Below are 21925 nucleotides of genomic sequence, written 5' to 3'. Positions count from 1 at the left end.
ATTTTCCATCCACTCACTGATTTCTCACAAACCTGTGAGTTGTTTACTATCCGTCCAATTGGTGTTTTTTTAGATACAGAGTGTGTTCTTTGGTGGTTAACACCCTCACATTGCTTGACCAACCATTGTACTCTGCAGCGCTGCTGTTGCCAAAATGCATGCTCAGCTGTAAATGTTTACAAACAGTAAACTGGTTTATACCTGTTACCCTGTAAGGTTGTTTATCCTCGAACCTCTGCAGTTACGTGAACATGGAGTGCAGCTCATACATCCACAAAACAAACCACAAATCAGTCTTATGAGGTAATCCCCCTGAAGTCTGACCTCAGGATTTACCTGCACCGTTAAAATATGTGAAAAATAAAGTATCAAGAGTGAGACTTCCTCCTGAGCTGATCTGAATTTTGATATCTAACAATAACATAGTGACTCATAGAAAATGCTCTTTACAGGGTGTTTGTCCTTCTTCCAGAGCCACAACCTGGTATTTCAACATGTATTTATAACAAAAACAATCCCAGCAAGAAGCAATCTGATGAACGCAGCACAGCAGACGGACGCTCCCTGTCATGTGACTCACCTCAATAGCCACGGTCCAGAAAATAAGCTGCTCCTGTGAACCCTCGAAGTACGCCTTGACTTGTGGAGACATGCCGATCAGCGCACAGTTGGTCACAACGGCGATCACACTCATGGCTTCAAAGGCGAGCTGGACACACACACACACACACACACACACACACACACACACACACACACACACACACACACACACACACACACACACACACACACACACACACACACACACACAAAGGTAACAGTGAGTGAAAGCTGCCACAGATGGGGACTACAAGCTGTGAAAAAAAGTGTTTACCCAGGAAAAGAAAAAAGAGGGGAAGAAAAGGAAGAGAAGAGAAACAGAAAAGACTGCCGTCCACATCTCGTTTATTCACACGTCCTTTTTGAAAATCAGCAGAAAATCAACCATCTGCTCTAGCTCAATTCTGTAAAAAATTGATAATTCTACACTCTTTACTGCATTAAACAAGCCCTGAATGATCGATATATATCCTGTATTTAAATCTAAATAATTCTTTGAAAATTTGCTTCCATCTTCCTGGTGTTTTCAGCTTGGGGCTGCTCTGCACCAATCAGCAACAGTTTGTGTGTTCAGAGCATGTTAAACTGAGAATACTTCACTCTTCTTTGATCCAAGAATTTAATTAAGTGTTTTGTACATAGTTCCTCACAGTTTTTAGCCTTTAGCCCTGGTTCTCCTGACCTCATAGAAGTATAAAAGTTCATATTGCAGTGAAAATCGAGTCAACATCGAATTAAAATGTGACAGAAGCAAAAATCGTCCTATAAATCTAATCAGCTTATCTTAGGTGCAGGGCTGTGTAGAGTTTGTAAAGATAGAACCATAAAACTTTTTTCATGTGTTCCTTATGCCTCAGGGTACCTTAAATGTGTTGTATATATTCCCACCTTATTTTTAAATGTTTTTTTAGTGTCTTTTAATGTAATTTAAAGTCCTGGAATTCAAATTATTTATTTTGGGACCTTAAGCAGATATGAGATTAAAATGCGATTAATTAGATTAATTAATTACAAATCCTGTAATTAATTAGATTAATTTTCTTAATCGCCTGACAGCACTAGTTTTAATGCCTCATGAAGATGACTTGAAGACTTTTTAGTTAAGTGATAACACTGTATAAATTTGTTAGCATTTGCATGATACATTAACACAATTAGAATCACAAAGAAGCAGTATTTTGCTGGCTGGAAGTAAAATGTAAGTTAAAAATTAAACAACATAATGATCTTTAAAAAAAAACTTATTTTGAAAGAACAATTTACAAAGGATGTTGCATATTTTTCTTTACATGGCAATACTATTGAAATCTGTAAAAAAAAAAAAAAAAAAAAAAACTTGCATAGCTCACAAATTGAAATTCTTGCACCTGAGAGAACTGAAGAATGCAATCTGTAACATCATAACATATTATTGATATTTATAAGGCATTAATAGTGTCTGTTCTGTGAGTCTTTACTACTGGCTAGAGTAAGGATGGGTTTAATGTGACCCAGAACTTCAGATTCTTCATTCAAAACACTTGTCACTTCACTATGCAGGTATAAAACATTATAGAGGCTTGATTATAATACATTATGTCCCCACTTGTAATACTTAATAAACCTTGGTATAAGTTTTTATACATGGTTATACACCATAATAATGACACTTATGAAACATTATACATGCATTATGACGTCTTATGTATGTGCTTGTAATGCATTATAAACTAGATCTTCAAGTAAAGTGTTACCGAATTATTTGTGTTTGTGTAAACGCATCCACAGATGTGTGAACTGATCCACAAATGTGTGAACTGATTTGCAAATGTGTAAAATAATCACAAAAATGTGTGCATAACACATGCAGATTAATTTGGAAGACTTTAAAGTTTGTTTTGGTCTTTTGGTGAAAATTACCTTTGTTCAACAAAAATGAATAGATAAATAAATAAAAAAACATTTGCCCCCTCCTGGTCAGGTAAGATTGGTCACAGTGGGAGGAGTCTGAGACACAGGCTGGGTTTAAAACAAAGAAGCAGCAGCTTCTTTCTGTGTGTTTCTCATTTCTCCTTTTAAAACCTCTGTCCCTCCTTCAGTCTCCAAAGGTTTTAACTCAACACATTGCTTCTGGGTCCTCCTAAACTCTGCTTACAACTCAGTCAGTCCCTAGATGAAGGAAGGAGGCGAGAAAAGGGATCAAGATGGTACAAAGTGAACACAAACCTGCCACACTCCTATGTTTGATGCCGGGTCAGAAAAGGGTCTTTTGAACACTCGACACATCTTAAAGGCGTCTGAGTAAACCTCGGTGATGTTGTTCAGCACCACCAGGACGGCAGCCAGAGGGTAGACGCAGGAAAACAGACTGACGTAACCGAAGAGCAGGAAGAGCTCCAGGTAGTCGTCAAACGTGCCCTGAGAGAAGAGAAACACGCAGATTCACACACATTCATGAGACATGCTCTTCCATGTGAGAATCTGTGGTGGCCAGTCCAGATCTGAGTGATCCCTCACCGTGTATGTGCTCATATCAGCCTCCAGCCGGACCTGCTCCACCAGAGGAAGCCGTTTGTCCTCCAGCGTCTGTCTCTTCTGGACTTTACGAATCATCTTCTTGTTGCGTCTCCTCTGGAGCCAGTAGGGCAGGAAGGCCTCCATGAACTGGTTCAGGATCTGACTGGTGATCAGCAGAGTGGCCAGACTCTGGACACAAGACAAGAGTGGGAGTGAGTGCAGAGGTTTCAGAGGAAGCAAAGAGTAAGACAGGAGTAGGAGGCTGCTAACAGGCCCAGGGTGTTGTTTGGAGTAACCAGAAAGGAAATCAAGGGGGAAATCTTTTAGGAAAACAAAAATTTAACAGAGATTTTTTTGTGAAACTGAAGTATTTTTTAGCTGCATGTCTCTCTTTAAAGCCACGAGACGACCAAACTGACACCAGAGCAACAGCAGTTTAACCTCTGAAGAGTTTACGGCTCAGTGCAACCTAATGCTGTTTGATTTTGGTTTTAGAAAGTCCAAACGCAACAACAAAAACAAACAGACCAGAACTGAGACAGTCAGGAAATTTAGTATCTTCTTTGTTTGGTCTCATAAACCTTTTTTTTTTTTTTTTTTTACATCTGTGCTCCTCCTGGTCCCGGTTGATATTGTTGGGTTCTTGTGTTGTCTGAGTTCAGATGCTGTCTGTGTTAATCATGTTGGCCTGACTTTCTCCGTTGTTTCAGTTTTTCTACCCTTGTGTTTCAGACGATCTAAAAAAAAATCAGAGCTGTGTTTTTAAAAGACTAAAAAAAGAGAATAAAGTTGAACGTAGACCTACCTGTCTGAGCAGCACCATGTCCTGCATGACGAAGGCTATGTAGAAGAGCGAGGCAAAACAGTTGAAGAAGTCGAACTGTGGGAGAAAATAATGAGACAGTGATGATAAACGAGGGTTCACTATGAGAAGCCTGATCAGTGAAGGGCCAAACATGAGTCATACTCACCACTAACACTTTGAGGACCAAGTGGTTCTGATATGAAGACTCCAGGCGGTGGTTTTCTAAATCCACAGAGGAGAGTAAAAAAATCAGGAGGAGAAGAGAAATAAATGAGATGCAGAGATCTACAGCAATTTCCCATTCAACACTGTTATTGTACTGAAGAGCCCACGGTCCATCACAGACAGTATGTGTACATGTGATGAGCTGAGGCACAGACAGACGTGATGTCATATTTCCAGAAACATAAAATAAAGCAAAAGTTTCTTTGAAGGTACAAAATTTCTACACATCAATATCCTCCTCATTATCAGATTTAGCCCTGTTTTCAACACTCAGTCCCATCAGATGAACAGGAAGCTTCATTATCTTAATGTCCCCACAGCTCTATCAGAGACAGACTGCAAGTATGCACCATCTCTAGCTGTGGTTTTCACATTGAAATGATGCCCCGTACTCAGGGGTACCAATTTTTGATACTTCTGGGTGTTTATGTGGTAAAAATATTAATTTGTTTAATAATAAAATCTTAAATTTTTGGTTTGGTTGTTTTGAAGTCAGTTGTCAGAAACAATACGATACAACAGAGTCAACGTCTATCTGTCAAGTTTGGACAGTTACAGAGCAACCAGTGTTTCTGGGCTAATAGCGACCGTGTTAACTGGTGACTCTCAGCTGAAGGTGTCAGTGATTAACAGCCGAGAGTCACCAGTTAACAGGGTCACACTATACACTGAAACACCAGCAACATCTATGGCTTTGCTATTAAGTGTCTTCTTTATCCAACCTTAGTTAACCAGGTTTGACCACAAGTAAGCAATTTCAACTGCCGATATTCTAAATTGAGTTTTTAATATTTAATGTAAAAGTTGGTTTGGGGTTGAGGTTATGGCCAAACATGGACTCACTATAGAGAGTTTATAAAAAGTGAACAAAAATTACGACTAACTGAAATCGATATTATGATTAAAGTAAAATGACGGTGTATTCAAACTATTAACCAGTCGTAGTAACCCTGAACTACACATTCGTTCTGATATAGTTGGTGCAGTTCTCTGGACATAGTTGTCTGGTTCTTTTACCATGAACCAGGTCTCAGACTCAGCAGTCTGTGAGCTCTTTTTGGTCTGTGAGGGTGTCTGATTTATTGACACATGTTTACATCCTGATATGTCACAGTCTGGTAAGTGTCCACGGATAATGCAGTCATGAGCATAGTGTGAGAGTTGTGTGTTTAAACTCCTCTCTGTGGTACACACTGGATTTCTCCACTCAAAATGTCTATCCAACTAATCTCTGTCCACTTGCTGATCTCTTCCATTCATCAAAGTGATGATATTAAGTTAAGAACTTGTGTTTGGGTGGTTAACTCCCCCATGTCACTTGACAAACCATTGTACTCAACAGTACTTCTGGAGTCTAAAAGAGCACACATCCACTAGTGTTGATAAACAAATAATCCTCCTATAAAAGCACCTCATTAGGTACCAATCCTTATTCCAGCCACCAGCACCAGAACCCCACAGGGTTGTTTCCTAAGCCCTTTCCTACAACCATGTCCGCATCAGCTCCTCAACCACAACTCACTTCAAATACTCTGATCATACAGCTGTATGTTCTCTTCTCGGGGGATTGACACCAATTCCTGTAGACAAAGGTAACTTTGTGGGCTGAAACTTTCAGATATGTTACAGCCATGTGACTGCAGGTGTGTCACTTTTGACAGGTGAAGAAAATAGGAGCATCCTTCACTGTAAATGTATAGTTACACAAAACCAGGCTCAACGTGCACCAGACACAAAGTGTCAGATGATGAATGCTTTTTGTGTAAGTGGTTTAAGCTGGAGGCTAGGAGAGTCTGCAGTGTGATTCAGCCCAACAGGTAGAACCAAACTTACAGAACATACTGGAATTTCAAGAATTTCGGTCGAACACCAGCTCTAAATGTTCACACAGAAAAGGGAGAAATCTCATAACCACACATGATCTCATGAAATCTCATGAAGTTAAAAATTAAAAACAAGAGTAAAAATCAATTTGATTTGTCTTAGAAGAGCTTCCTGGATTGATTTACAGCATGTCTGGGTCTCCATGACAACACCACACTGGCTGACAAAGGTTAGTAGAGAGAAGAGAGATCTGTGTTTTTCTCTGCTGAAAACGATTTCTGTGATTAATCTTGGTTTACTATATAACTTTGATTCACTAACGTTTCATGTTATGGACACGTCTTAAAGCATCAGGCTGTGAGTAGAGCTAAATATAGCTGGCCACTAAACTACGGTACAAACTGACAAAGTTAGCTTGTTGTCATGTTCAGGAGTCATGTTATCACACCACTATGTGTGCAGCAACTCTGGGCCAAAGGTGTCACTGCAATCCACTTCAAACAGATAGTCCTCACAGTACCTTTAAAAGCCAAAAGAGAGGGTATTCTGCTTTCTTATACCAAACATGGAAATAAAGTAACGATGCTGGATGAATAAAAATAAGGATAAGAATAATGGAAAGGTTAAAATATAACATTAAGACTTCATCCCAACAGGCTGTGTCTGTTTCACAGGCCTCTGGCTGCAGCTCAGTCCCTCTCAGTCCTTAAGAGTCAATTGTTTGGCTCTCACTGGTTTTCCCATGACTGCTTATTGAAACTCTGAACACTGTAATGTCATTAACTAATGCTTTGATGTCGCTGAACACTGGGCCTCATTCACCGACTGTTCAAGAAGAAATTCTTTCTTAAATCCCAAAGTTTTCCCACCTGGAGCTCATTCTTTGTAAAAAAAAAAAAAAAAAAAATCAACATCTCTTGAGTGCATACCAAAAAATGTTTGAGAGCTGATATGTGAGGAACAAACATTAGTTATCATGTTTTCCTTGCTAAATGGAAATATAGTTCTGCTTGGTGCTTTGGGCTCTGCTTTTCAAAGTCCTCCCTGGGTTAGCTGAGCCGTCTCATTTGGCTGTCAGGGAGTGCATCCCAAATAATCCCACTCTAAGTGAAAAAACACACTTGTAGACTCAATAGAAGGAGGAAAGGTTTAACCAGCAGGAGCAGAGATGTAGAAATCAGTGAAGGAAACCCATGTTTCAATACACCGCCTTCTCCTTACAGTAAGCTGTGATTGTTTGATCAGGAGACAAAAGATTCAAACTGCAGCCTGCACTGCAAAAACTGGTGTCTAATCCAGTGTTTGTCTTATTTTCTGTAAAAAGAAGCTTCATTAGCCTTAATATCACCTGCATGTACCTGACGGTTCAGACAAATGTCTTATTCCAAAATATTCAAAGGTCAAATTGACATCCATGTTGCGTTGAAAGGAAATCTGCCAAAGGGCTGAAAGAGATGTTTTTGTTGAGTTCTTGGGTTTGTGGAGAGCCTGCTTGAAGTTCTTGGAAGTACTACAAACCACAAACACACAAAGCTAAAAAAAGCCATTTCCACAGCAGAAATAAACATGTTAATGGTCTGAATCACTCAGATGTTAAGATGACGAGTTTGCCCAATCAGAGGCACAGCTCAGCTGATTGACAGGCTGGTGCGAGTTACTAAGGGCGCTAAAAACCCGCCCCATTTCCAATATGGACCCCACTGATGATTTGCTTCAAAACCCTGTTTCAGAAACAAGCTGGTGAAGTCGTGAAGACCAAGTCCATTTCGTATACAGTCTGTAGTTCTTGTATTAAAACATTCTCACTTAGAGAAAATTTGACTTTTTTGTTATTTTTGGGCTTAAGAAACTCAGAGATCATGTCCAGAAATTTTTTTTCTTGCCCAAATAGTTGAAGAGTTACGGTAATTAGTACAGCTTGCATCAATAGCCGCGTTTCCACCAGGCAGTCTGGTTCGGTTCAGTACGGTTTGGTGTAAAACCAGATGCTGCAGCTGTTTAACAACAGCGCGATGCCGTAGCAGCGTGACACAGTTTACCCCGCTAATAAATCCAACAAAGAAGAAAAACGCGACACAGTAAACAAAGAGCAATGATGGAAGACATGCAGCATTTCATCCTCTCTGTGATTGACATGTAGCTCTTTGATACAAAGCGCAATAAAGTTTTGTTTCAGAGAAGTCTGTGTGCTGCCAGGAGAAATGCAGCCACTGTCGGGGTAAGTGATGATTCTTTCGACCAATCAATGACTGAGCTGATCCAAGAGTGGATCAGTTCAGTCTGGCACCCATACCAAAGGGTCCCAAAAAGTGGGGTGTCTCGTCTCGGTTATTTGGGGATCTGTCCCAGGATAAGTCAGTGGAAGCACCACAAAATGTGGGCCGTACTGAGACGAGCCAAAATGGTCTGCTTGGTGGAAACGCGGCTAATTATTGCCTGTGGTTGGAACGTTACTGCAAGGATTCTTATGTAGTATTGTAATTCCTCAATTATCACTGTAAAGCTCGTCTTCTCTTCTTTAAAAGAGATGTTTGAATTTTCTTACTTGCAATAATTATAATTTAAAAGGGGACATGCAAGATATTAGTGCAAGCTCTCATTTATTATTTTTATTTATTCATTTATTTAAATTAATCAGTTCAGGTGTTGTTTTTGTCTTTTACTTTCTTAAAGTAAGACATTTTCCTCGACTTGTCAGGTGAATGTAGCAAACACATAACAAAATATTTACTAAAAAATAAAAAACTCTTGGATAGCTGAAGTTTTTGACACCTGTCATCTGACGACAGCTTGGCATATAATCTCTGTGTCCATCATGAATTAACAAAAAGCTTCATTTATTATTGATCTAAAGCTACTGAAGTATTTTTTATGAACTTAAGTGAGTAAGCAGTTGTCAGTATGTTTTAATTTGGTTATCTCTGACTTCACTCAATTTTTCTTTTTAATCCTGTGTGATTTCTGTACGTGCAATCCTGTCACCACATGTGGGTATTGAAAAGGAAGTTTACCTCTGATCATTACAAACCACCAACACAAGCTCAAACCCTACAAAGACATGCTATTTGTCAATTTAAGAACACAGGTGTGAATAAATCTCCAGGCTGATGGTCTGGTCACTCATGAAGGTCATATAGAAGTAGAAGAGGTAATAACTGAAGTCTGTTTCACAGCCAGTAAAAAAACCTGAGCATGGTTTTTACTCACCCCACTCTGTGAGAAACTCAGCAGCATATCTGTAGATGATGTTCATGATCTCGATGACCACGGCGTAGATAATACTCGGGATGAAAAGCAGGATTTCTGTCCAGAAGGTGGGCTCCTCATCGTGGACCTTCAGCGCCCACCCCTCCATCTGAAAGTAGATCATCATGACGTAGAGGGACAGGTAGAGGCAGAGGAGGACGAAGGGCAGAGACACAAGGTAGACTCTGAGCTGCCTCTTGGCGGTGGGGTAGAGCGGCTCCTCGCGGCCCGTCACAGGGTTGAACCCGAGGACGCCATGGAAACCCGGCCGAGGCTCTTCAAAGGCTTTCTTCCTGCTCAGCGTACCCCATTGGTAGGCGAGTGTGGCGCCACAGCGTTTCCATACCTGGAGGAAGAAAGCGTCAGTGAATCAGTTCTTCAGCTTGACCTGTGAGCTGAAGACGTACGCACAGATAAAGAGACAAACAGCAGCACAAAAAGATACTCTGGATGATGGACCCACCTGTGCTGACCACCTGATTCTGATTGGCCAAAAACTCAGAAAGAAAGTTCATTATTGGACTAATTCCCTTTCAGCTCAGTTTACGATGAAACTTATTGAACTGCTTCCTCCACCTGTTTCTGGGTTCAGTTTAACACACATCATCACACTTATTTCATGAAGTTTTAAAAGAAATATCAGATTGCAGCTTTTTTACTCCCTCTTTGAGGCCTATCTGAAAACTATTTAATGTGTTTGCTCCTGTCCTTGTCCGGCTGGTCGAACAGAAGATGACATGTGAGAGAATCTTTAAGGTTCCAGGTTCAGAAACTTTCAGCAATGTTTATGAGATTTGCATATTGTGAGGGGGATTGTGTTAAACCTATTTGTTCAGAAGCAGGTTCAGTGACTGTTCATACCTCCAGGATAAGAGTGCACCACACCAAGTTGAACGCAGCAAAGAGGACATATTTGTCGTAGTCCTCCCAGTCGAACAGGTAATAAGGAACTCCAACGAGAGCCATCGGCACCAGTGCAAAGGTAAAGTACTCCAGGAAACCAAAGTAGAGGGCCTGACCCTCACCAAAGTAGTGTCTGATGTCATCTGTGGGGTAGGATGCAGAGAAGGAAGTAGTTTTAGGAACATAAATATCAGATATTGAAAAAGGCAGAAGAACAGAATCAAATACAACAGATCATTTCCTCTACTCATAGGAACAATAGTTCCTCTTGCATGAAGTGGATCAGAGTGGATTATGAGTGCTCGTCTCAGAGTGAATCAATGACAGAAATCTGATACGTTCCACTTACCGAGTGGCTGGAAGGAAAACTTCACCTTCTTGTACCAGGAGAACGACAGTCTCTTCAGTTCCTCCTTTTCATGGAGCGGAAAAATTTGGATCAGAACCCCTTTGGACTGCAGTCTGCGAACTGAGATGAGAATGAATAAGCAATGATAGGGCTGGATCCTTCAGACATTACATGTGGTCTGCCTGCTGTGATTTTATCAGGATGTCATTACAGGGTATTTGAGCTTTATATTTTTATATGCTATGTACTGTATATCCTTAGCTTAAATAGTATGTGACCTAAGCCATTACTGCTGAAATGGGTTTTTAACAATCTAACAAGATTCTTCATAAAAACATTCTTGGCTGTTTGGGACAGGGTTCATTGAGTTAACTCATTTCATAGGCATTTAAATTAAATTTTGAATTCAGACTAACAAACCAGCATCAATATAAGAAACTGCACTCAGAAAACGGTCAAAAAGAGCAATTCATTCACAGTCTGATTTAAAACTGTTTTTCTGAATGTTGAAAAGGAGTTATTCAAGTGCTACAATATTTTAAGCATGGATAAAAAGTAACAATAAAAGTATGGACATACAGGAAACTGTCACATATTCATCTTCATATTCATATTCATATGTTGTAGAAATGAATCAACCTGTCTGTGAACCAACAACAATAACACCAGATCTTCACCAGACTTGGTGAATCGATGATGTTATCACATTATGATCTCCTAACTAGTTCATTAAACATTGGAGAGGGTGGGCCTCACACATCAAGGTTTGCCTATGGCTCTGCCTCAACAGGCCTCCAGAGAGCTGGCCAATAAGAAGGCGGTACGTGGAGCAGGGAGCCTTAGAGGGACAGCAACTAAACCACAGTGTTTCAGACAAGCTGCGACCTCCAGTCTAAGAATATGAGATAACGCTGAAGTGCTAAAAATCTGCTGTTTCTGGAGTGTGGCGACCTATGGCTGTACGCGAAGCCCTTGCCACTACCAATATGGCCGCTATAGCCGATGTGCTTCATTTTCCGGCGAGACTACTTCCATTTTTTATACAGTGTATGGTTTCCGACAGAGGATGAAAAAAGGATTACTAAAACATCTGAGAGAGAAAAATCAGAATTTGAACCCCTAGTTGCTGTTGGTCTGTGGTGTGTGTGGATGGGTATGAATGTGTTAGCTAAAACCGATGGTTCCCTGCAGAAGAAGTCTCTGCCATCAATGTGGTGTAAATGGGTGAAAGAGACTAGGGCCCCATTTACACCACGTTTCACCTAAGTATGCAAAAAAACGCAGTGAGAAAATCAGCATTTTCACGTTAACATTGAGGGGCTGAAAACACTGTAGTATGCCTGCCAGGCCTGTAGTCGGCGATATAACTGTAGAGACACCCCCCTCCACAGACCAGAAGAAGTTTCTGTTTTAGGTCGGCCAAAACATCATTTCTGTGTAAACGAGAGGCAGCAATACTTTTGGGTTAAAGGCCCAAAAACTGTAAAAGCGGTTTGAGTGGTCAGAAAGGCGAGAGAAGCTCTAAAAAAGGACTGGTCCATTTACCAATTAGTAGCGGCCTAGTAGCTAGCTGTCATGAGGTCTTGAAAATGCAAACACGATGGCACACAACTACAATCTCAGTTCCACAGGTTTTTATCCAGTGAAGAAGTCACTGAGAATTGTTTATTAAGAAAAAGTAAAAGATGTTTTTCAGCTTCATGAAGAATGAAGCCTTTGCTGTGGCTCCCTGTGAGGTCTCACAGCCTTGAGGCAGAAGCTGTTTTGCTCTGTGGCTGAATCTCGTGGAAGATGTTTCACCCACTTTTGAGTGACATGAAAACACCCCAGCCGCAGGATTATCACTTCTGTTTGTCTGAACGTTCCCAAACAAGTGAACATACAGCTTCATTTTTAAAGACAATGATGGACGAACAATAGGCGGGAGTCTCCCATTCTGCACAACACTCTGTCTATAGCAATAATCCCCATTGTCTGAAACAGAGTGACTAAATATGACACATGAAAGCTCTATCATCGCATCTGCAGTTACTTGAGTGCATCATTTGTCCGAAATGATTACATTCTGCTTTAACACGATTTGTCAAACGCAGGCGTTGAATAGAGGCGGCCTATCTCCTGCTGCGACTTCATTGCCTCCTTATCTCACTTTGAGAATATTTCACTACATTTGCATATTGATTGTTTCCATACGGCTGCTGCTGCAGAGAAAGAGACAAAGAAAGACAGAGAGGGGAAGGTAGAAAAGCAGCAGTGGGGGAAACATGGAGTGGGAAAGGAAGATTTGGGTCTGAGTTGCTTTATAGTCTCTTTCGTTGTACCTTCAGAATATGATGTCAGACCCTCGGCCATGTGGTGGAGATTTAACGAACATGTAGCAGCACATGAATCTTAATCTTTTCTCAGGCTAGAACACTGTCCATGACAAAGACAGAGTGTTTTAAATTGGTGTCTATTTTAACCTTTGTGACTGATTTGTTGTTTACCGTTAATTGGCTGCTGTTTGAATAACATGCCCAATAATTACAATGAATAATTGATTCATATTTACTCAACAGCTTTAGCTCCAGAAATGACGTATTCAATTTAGAGCAGCACTCAGAGTTTATTTCCAGTTTTAATTAATTTATTCGTTGCTGTTGTTTTTTTAATAATTTACAGTTAAGTCCAGAGCAGGAGCTCAAAAACTCTCTGGCCTGGGATCCTGACAGGCCAATCCAAACACATCCAAATGCTGAATGTTGAAATGCTAAGCCCTGACCCCAGCCACACCAGTCCTATTAATAACACCATCAGCGGTGTAGTTTCCACGGCGATGGGGGACGGAGCTAAAGTCTAGCAACTAAACTCTTTTCAAAACCCTTACCCTGGGGCTGGGACGATTTGCTTTTTATTTGATTCTTTTTGATTTTTAGGGCGCCAATTTGATTTAAATTGTGATTCTTTGAAATTTCCTATTGTTGTGATTTTTGGTTTGCTATTTTCACGCCAGAACAAGTGAAAACACGAATGATAATGATAATGATGATGATGATGATGATGATGATGATGATGATGATGATGATGATGATGGCTACAGATTATAATATCGGGAGCCATATTTTCCCAAAATGATGCATGTTGCAGGAGTCAGAGAAAAACACTTTGCTATCTGCTGGAGAAAAGCGCTATTTTTTTTCCGGCCCAGCTAAACAAAGAATAAGGATTTCACTTTGTAACAAAAATTGATATTTTAACAAAAAAATCAAAATTTCAAAATTGTACAACAAAAAAAATCTGATACTTATGTGAATTGATTTTTCTCACACCTTTACCTAACCACTTATGACATCATCCCCTCTGCAATGCCCATGGTAAAGGATCATCTCCATTTATTTTAATGGACCAAAAATTTTTGGAAAATGCTGAATATTCTAAAAAGAACTTGAGTTAGAAAAATGAAAAGTACATTCACACCTCTCCTGAACATGCTCACTTTTTAAAAATTTGAATGGGGAAAAAATCTGTGATAATTTGTTAGAGAAGCAGCAAGCCCAAAAAATGTATGAAGAATGATAAGTTTATTAAAGTTAAAGGATTGCTTTATGCTGAGATGCTCAGCAAAAGCTCAAGATACTTAATTGAGCCTGTTGGTGGAAAATCAGATCTACTGGACTTGTGACAATCAACAGGAAGCAAAAAGTCACTGACTCACCAAGATTGCAAAAGGAAGCCCCAGATTCAGAAACAGTGGAAATGCCCTTTAATGCTGAAGTATTTTTGCTGAGTTGTTAGCATGCAGCCAGTCAAAGAACTCTTTACTTGGTTGAATCTGATGAGTTAAATGACCCCTCAGATGTAGAATCAGGAAGGTTTATCAGCTTGTTTAGGTTTCACACAGACAGTATGAAGGTTGGAGAAACACTCACTGATGGATTTTCCAGGGTAGAGCTTAGCCGAGGTGTGTCCAGGTACATGAGTCTCATCTTTGGCTCTTAAAGTGTCCAGCTCGTGTTTGATGACGTACTGGCACTCAGCCATACTGAGGAAGTTGTCTCCATCACCTTCAGAAACAGAGGATGACATGACATTTAAAACAGCTATGTTAAACAGCCACACCACATCACTGACACCAACTCACAAAGCTCAAGTATCCCTTTTGATATGAGTTAAACAGTGGCTGTGAGATCCAGGCAAAAGGGTGATTTTTGCATTATTTGGATCCAAGAAATGTAGAAATATGGATGAAAGCAGAGCACTGGGAAGTAACGGTTTGTAACTGTTTGTTTATGAAGCTGCCCGACCTTTAAAATAAACCTACAGTAAACATATATGAACTATACCACTTGTTTGGATATTGTCTCATCATGATGCAACATAAGCAATAAAGCATACACTTTATAAGGTTCACCGGTTCAGCTGATCAAATACCTAATCAGCCAATCACAGGGCAGCAACTCTGCAGCATTTAGTCACATGGTGAAGACGAGCATCAGAATGGAGAAGAAAGCTGATTTAAGAGACTCATGGTTGTTAGTTTGAGTATTTCAGAAACTGACGATCTACCAGGAATTTAACCCACAACCATCTCTAGGGTTTACAGAGAATGGTCCCAAAAAGAGAAAATATCCAGTGAGCAGCAGTTCTGTGGGACAAAATGCCTTGTTGATGCCAGAGGTCAGAGGAGAATGGACAGACTGGTTGGAGCTGATAGAAAGGCAACAGTAACTCAAATAACCACTGATTACAACCGAGGTCTGCAGAAGATCATCTCTGAACACACAACACGTCCAACCTTGAGGCAGATGGGCTACAGTAGCAGAAGACCACACCAGGTATAACTGAGGCTACAATTCACACACACTCACTAAAACTGAGCCATAAAGGACTGAAAAACATCTCCTGGTCTGATGAGTCTAGATTTCTGCTCCACATTCAGATGGTTGGCTCAGAATTTGGTCTGCACCTTTTGAATTATAACACCAAGGCTTGAGGCAGTCCTGAAGGTAAAGGGGGTACAACCTGGTACTAACAAGGCATATGTAATAAAATGGTGATGTTATGTACTATAATCATGATTTTGAATGATTTCCTGCCCAAGTAATAACAGGAGTGGAGGAGCAGGTTCAGCTGGTAACTCTACTATGTAGGCTCATCATTTTCAATGTCTTTTACTGTCTGTCAATCTGTAATATAAAAACACAGGCAGTCTCAGGGTTTAGACAAGAGAACCTTAAATTCATATAAGCACTAACATGAATGTCTAAAATATCTGTACATGCTCCATAAAAGCTAAATGGTACCGTTAGCTTGTCACCACATTTCATCATTGTGGACTCAAACAAAGCGATCAACAATCAGATCAAACAGTCTCTGTTAACGTTCGTCCCTGCAGAGTTTCACAGTGAGTGGTACAAACCAAGAAGAAAAGCAACAGGAGAAGATTTTTCTCAAGAAAATTCAGAACAGGCACGTTCAGTACAAGAAGAAACATGTTTTCCCCAGGGCAAAGATTCTCATGGCTGCTTTAGACTTTCTCTGACAGAAGGTGTTACCGCTTGGTAAACTCAGCCTTCATGTGGTCCTCACCTTAATGCTACAAACACCGGAAACGTAGCAAGTGTTTTGAATTTTTTTGCAGTAAAATCATCTTAATAGATTCATCATGAGCCTCATAAAGCTGAGACGTCTAAAAACAGCCTTAAGAAAAAATAAATGCATGAATTTCTTGTAAAGAGTAAAAAATCTTAGCAAATGGGGTTATGAAATGTACTCGTCAAGTTTCTTGGAATAAGAAAAATGCTTAAAACATGAAACTTAACTTGCATGGTTTTTAAGCCACTGGAAGATTTCTGTTACTCTCTATAAAATATTTAAAGACATAACTGATGCCAGAACTGCTCAAACTAGATCTTGTTTGAAACACTTTCTGTGTGCAGACTTCCATCACATAGCATTTTCCATGAGGAACAATAACTGTCGTTACACCAGCTCAGTAAGTCAGCACCAGAGCAGCTTCAACCCACACCCACTTAACATCAGAAGTTTTTACTCCACTCACTATGAAGGACCCTCCACTTGAGCAAACAGAGCACAGGTGTGTCGAGAGAAGTTGTCGAAATCTCTGGACTTTACCCTGAAAGTCTTTGAAGTTGTGTTTGTTGGCGCAGGTGAAGCCTCTCATGGACCCGTCCTTGTACTCCTTGAAGAGGCCGATTTCCTCAGCACCAGCGAGCAGCCTCTGCCATGAAGCCCCCACCAAGAACATGTTGGGGTTTTCCTTCTCCTCGGACTCCACTCCAGGACCCATCTGCTCCACCAGCAGCTCGGCACCTGAGTCAGGATCAATCACACTGAATGTAACGGTAAAAAAAATTAGGGTTAAGTTATCAGACAGGAGCTGATGCGTCCTGAAGTTCCAACCTCCATTCTGCTGTTTGTCTCTGATCCTGCTCAGCAGCCACGCGATGGTCTCCTCTGCAGTGTCCGAGGCCAGCTCCACCACCACCAGAGGAGAGAACCTGCAGCCACTGCTGTCGACTGACGACTCCTCCAGCATCTTCACCTCTCACAGGCCTCCTACACCAGGAATACATCCAGTTGAAGGGCTAATCATTGTCAACATGTGACTCTATAAAATCCTTCCTAATAAACCAGTTTGTGCTTGTTTAAGAATAGACCATCGTCTTTTCTTCTGAAAGCCAGAGATGAAGTCCTTAAAGCAGGCATGACCAAAGTCAGGCCTGAGGGCCGATTAGAAATGGGTACATTTTACATTTGAAACAATACGGTACAGATTAGGGATGCACCGATCCAACTTTCTGGTTTCGATACCGATACCTGGGCTTTGGGTATAGACCGGTACCAACCAAAATATTGATCTGATACCAGTGTGTGATAATAACCTGCATGCTCTACTGTGGGATAAGACTGGTAATGTTAGGTAAAAGGCAAAAAATTAGTACATGGATTTACTGACGTTAATAACTAAACTGTAAAATATTTAAATGTTTACAATCAGTTTGGTAAAAACCATGCTTCAGAATTTGCAGAAATTAATATTCAATTGTTATATTTCTTAGCCTGTAGACTGGTAACTCAGCAAAAAAAAACTAAGAAAGTGCATCAGAGGTAACATTCCGAATCAAGTATCCAAGAGCGCCGGTAAAAAAAACAAAGGGGGAAAAAGCTGGTTGCCTGAATCGGCACCATGGATCGGCCGCCTCCCACTGATACCGATCCAGCTTTGAGGGGGACCGATCCAGCGATACCCGATACCAGGATCAGTATCGGTGCATCCCTTGTACAGATGTTTGGTACCTGGTAATCGGTATTGGTACTTAACAGTATCAATTTTCGGTACCTTTGTGTGTTTGTGTGGTATTAAATATTAATTTCTTAAATAATGAAATCTCAAAACTTTTGAACTTAACATTTTTTTCTTTAGTATATACACTTGCAATGCTATGTTCATGTCCAGCATGGAAAACCACCACAAGGATGCCTTCGGTAGCTAAACATGGTGCGGTTTGATTTTACTTGAATCTGAACTCCGTACCACAGACGGGATTAACCTACAAAAGTACCTAATTTGTTACCCATCCCAAGGGCCGATCAAGGCTGTGGCCCTCAGGTTTCATCTCACCACATTTGAATTATAGCACTGAAATTAACCATGTCCTGAACTATGTGCACATCTACATTTGTTACATACATAAATATGCCAGTAAAAGCTGCTGGCCCTTGGTCACTTTCACAAATACAAATGTGGCCCTCTTTAAAAAAGTTTGGACACCCCCTGACCTCCAGGTTTATTCCAGCAGGTGTTTGAAAGTGCAAACAATAACATTTTATTGATCTAATGGAGGAAGATTGAAACAGTTTTGCTTGTATATGTATGGTGTCCAAAGAGTGTGGAAATTCAAGATTATTTACAAAAATCTCCAACTTCCTCCCACATTACCCACTAGGGAGTCTAGCTGCAGACCTCCCCTTTCGGGACCCTATCCTCATAGCTTTGGCCTGGAAACTACTGTATTTTACCTCTTTATACCTAGGTGGGACAGCTTACAGCAGATGCCAGAAAAATCCAAAACTTGACAGGTATTCCCATCCTGCAGACCTAAACCTCCACTATCAAGCCAGAAATTAGATGAATAATGTCAAAATAAAATCACTTTCCAATCACGGTTTATGATTTCTGTTGTTTAACAACGTTGGTCCAATGCTTACGTTGCCAGTAGCAGCAGTATACTCTAAAAAACAAAATCGGAAAGTCACATCTTGTTAAGCGTTTTGGTAATTTATGCATGCAGTGAATACTCCTTAAGTTTGGTCAAAAACAGGAGATGAACTCTTCAGTGTGAAACCTATTTTTTTAAAAGCCTGCTGATGGAGCTTAAATTAAAAAATAAATAAAGGCAAATCATTTTTAATTATTTCATAATCATTTATCTTCAGTATATTAAGACTAAAAACTGCACTATATATATATATATATATATATATATATATATATATATATATATATATATATATATATATATATATATATACATATATATATTCTTAAACTTTTTTAAAGAGTTTTCACCTACCATTTTCTCTGTGTGCATTGACATGTTACTATAGTAACATATAGCATTTGTTAGTAGTTATAGTACTATAACTATAGTAACATTACTATAGTAACATGTCAATGCACACAGAGAAGTATACTTCTGGTCCAAACGTGTATTAAAATTTCCGGGGCTCACAGCGGAGGTTTAGGTCTGCAGGGGCTCGAGAGGCGGGGTCTCACATTATCACATTTTAAACTACTCCAAGAAACACTGGACCTAGGAGGCGCTATTGTGCTCAAACAGATTAAATCTTATTAGTCTGCAGAAAATCAAAGAAACATTTGTGCAGAGTATAAGTCTGGCCTTTGTATCAGAGCAAACATTCAGGGAATGCCCACAGAGAGGCTTACACAAGCTGCATAACAAGCTGTAGAGTTCAGCTGCACAAGGTGACTGAAGTTATCCTCCGTGTCTGTGAATTACAGACTGTCTACTGACAGAAACAGCTGATCGACTATCTGAGCCTGCTATTAGAGGAAGGGGTGTTACAGGAGCGATGTTGGGTGTATCTGTCCCTGAAGTCTCCAAAGTTAGTGTGTCAGTGTTTCAGCCTGACGGTACTCACCCAGATCTGTTTCTTCAGTCTCTGCTGCAGCCGCGGGACAGGAGCCGATCTGAGGACATATCAGATCGTTACCGACATGTCTGTGTATGTGTGTGTGTCTGTGTGTGAGTCTGACAGAAGCTGAACCGCGGCGGACTTTACGCTCCACGTCAGGAAGCGGTGCTGCGGAGTCCAGCTGTCACACCCACCAACGTCACGCTCCAGCTCTGTACGTGGAAACCAGTCCCCGCCGCGTGAGGCACACTGTGGTGTTTGTTTTTCTCTGAAGTTCTTACGAGGAGAATACGTGATACGTACCAAAGGTGCGGAAAGATGAACTACGGTTTATTTTCTTAGCTTCACGAAAAAAAGAAAAAAAAAAAGAATTTTAAATTGAATAGATAAATAAATAAATAAATATTCATTATTCATATTTTATTATATTTATTTTGATAATAATGATACTACTACTAATAATTACAATAATAATAATAATAATAATAATAATAATAATAATAATAATAATAATAATAATAATAATAATACTTCTTTTAAAACGGCACGAACCAACTTTATTTCCTAAAACTTTCAGAAGTAGCCTAATCGATTAATCAGTAAGGAAAGGATTAACAGTTTGTATTTCAATGGGAAAGAAATTTCACATCACTTTTCCACTAAATTTCTAAATTTATTTTTCTATCTTTATTTCTTGACCTAAAAGAATTAAACTATTCTCGATATCGTGTCCTTATCTTGATATGCAAAAGAAACAAAAAGCTCTCCTTTTCCAACTCATGGGCCAAAATTAAAGTTACTAATTTACTTAAGTACCGGATGGAATAACAAACTGTTGTTACAGTCATTAATTTTATTTCATCCTACACAGAAAAAAAAGAAAGAGGTGTTTTTCTTTTTCGTAATCATGCAACATTTTACAGAAAGTTTACGCAACACTTAATACCTAAATTAAATCAAATCAGGAAGTTCTGATTTCATAATTTACCGTCCTTTTCCCTTTTAAAAGTAAAAACAAAAAAATGTGATACTCCTCTCATACAAAGTGACATCCAAAAGTCTGCAGCCTTACAACACTTTACCCAACAGTCAACATAAAGAAAGCATCAGCTTTTTTAACTGATATTTAGCACATTAAATTAGACAGAAAACGTTTCATTTAAACTAAACTTACATTTTGAATTTTGTTATGACTCATCATCAGTGCCATTCGTACCCAAAGATTAAGCTGTTGGTGATTATAAGACTTTAAAGCACGAACAAAGCGTGTCAGCGCGCACAGAATAATCCTGTCTGTCTGATAATGAGCACACAGTGTCTGCAAAAGATACCGTTCATGTTATTTGAATACTTACCAAAGCTCTCTGCTCAGCTGAGGAGCAGCTCTGTTTAGATATCTGACAGCAGAGCCACTTCCGCTTTTCACTACGTCCTGTGGCTGGGTGCGCTTCTTTTGAGTAACACAGTAAAAGGGGAACACCGGGATGAGCGGGAATCATAACAGTATGTTATGAAGCCGGTTTAGACTGAGAAAAAAAGTTTCATTAAAAAAATCATTTAAAACTATAACATAATGTGTTTGAGACAAAGGGAATTCTAAGAAAAAAGGGAAATGACCCCAAATGCAGTCGTTTTTTATGTTCTGTTGTTTCCTTTTGTATAGGCTAGTTAAAAGTAGAACAAGATGAAATGTGTAATACTTTATTATCCATCATATGTTCATTGAGTAATTGAAAAAGAAAGATGTTCATGGTTTCTGCAATAACCCAAACTTGTAAAATGGATGGAAGATGTAGAAAGCATGATGTCACCCATCTGTTTCTGATACAGAGTATAAAAGGTTATTGTCAATGAGGGCCACATAAGAGATACAGGCTTTGAGGCCTCTTGCCAACAGCTACAGGTTCACCCCTATCAGTCAGGTGAGATAGCAAGCTCACCCTACTACTGTGCATCTAATTGCACCAGGCTGGAAACATTTGTTTATTTCTAATGTGAAAACAGCTTCTTTTGGCTTGGTGTGTATGGGATTAGCGATACCTCTGGAGCCAGCCTCAAGCAGACACTTTTAGAGAGATACTGCAGGTTTTTTAGCACTTTGACATGGTCTCATACTTAAAGATCTGGAGGTTGCCACTTGCCTAAAGTGAATAATCTAAGTGCAGCAGTTATTTTGTATGGGCTTTATTTCTCATAGCCGGAAGATGTTGTTTGGTAATGACCCGGCTAGGCTATGCATATATGCATAGCCCTAGTGTAAATAACTGCTCTACTATATAATGTTATGAAATGTGTTTAAATAAGACTTACTTATA

The 21925-nt window shown here is 39.8% G+C and overlaps 1 protein-coding gene across 1 annotated transcript in view; it reads right to left on the bottom strand.

Annotated features, from left to right (window-relative positions):
- Positions 1-21042, bottom strand: part of ano10a (anoctamin 10a) — a 56193-nt gene extending 35151 nt beyond the window's left edge. The window contains exons 1-13 of the mRNA XM_074684266.1: positions 20966-21042; positions 19617-19665; positions 16854-17009; positions 16566-16763; positions 14360-14494; positions 10452-10571; positions 10061-10245; positions 9161-9545; positions 4071-4126; positions 3905-3979; positions 3100-3288; positions 2809-3000; positions 581-709 (exon numbers count right to left, since the gene is read on the bottom strand). Coding sequence (XP_074540367.1) covers positions 581-709; positions 2809-3000; positions 3100-3288; positions 3905-3979; positions 4071-4126; positions 9161-9545; positions 10061-10245; positions 10452-10571; positions 14360-14494; positions 16566-16763; positions 16854-16989 — 1800 coding nt within the window. The 5' untranslated portion in view covers positions 16990-17009; positions 19617-19665; positions 20966-21042. The remainder of the gene's footprint in view (positions 1-580; positions 710-2808; positions 3001-3099; positions 3289-3904; positions 3980-4070; positions 4127-9160; positions 9546-10060; positions 10246-10451; positions 10572-14359; positions 14495-16565; positions 16764-16853; positions 17010-19616; positions 19666-20965) is intronic.
- Positions 21043-21925: the final 883 nt, after the last annotated feature.

The sequence above is a fragment of the Halichoeres trimaculatus genome, unplaced genomic scaffold, assembly GCF_033239565.1.
Source record: "Halichoeres trimaculatus isolate MK-OKI-2021-1 unplaced genomic scaffold, fHalTri1.1 fHalTri1_scaffold_12, whole genome shotgun sequence".
Taxonomy (NCBI): domain Eukaryota; kingdom Metazoa; phylum Chordata; class Actinopteri; order Labriformes; family Labridae; genus Halichoeres; species Halichoeres trimaculatus.
This window is presented reverse-complemented; position numbering and strand designations above follow the sequence as displayed.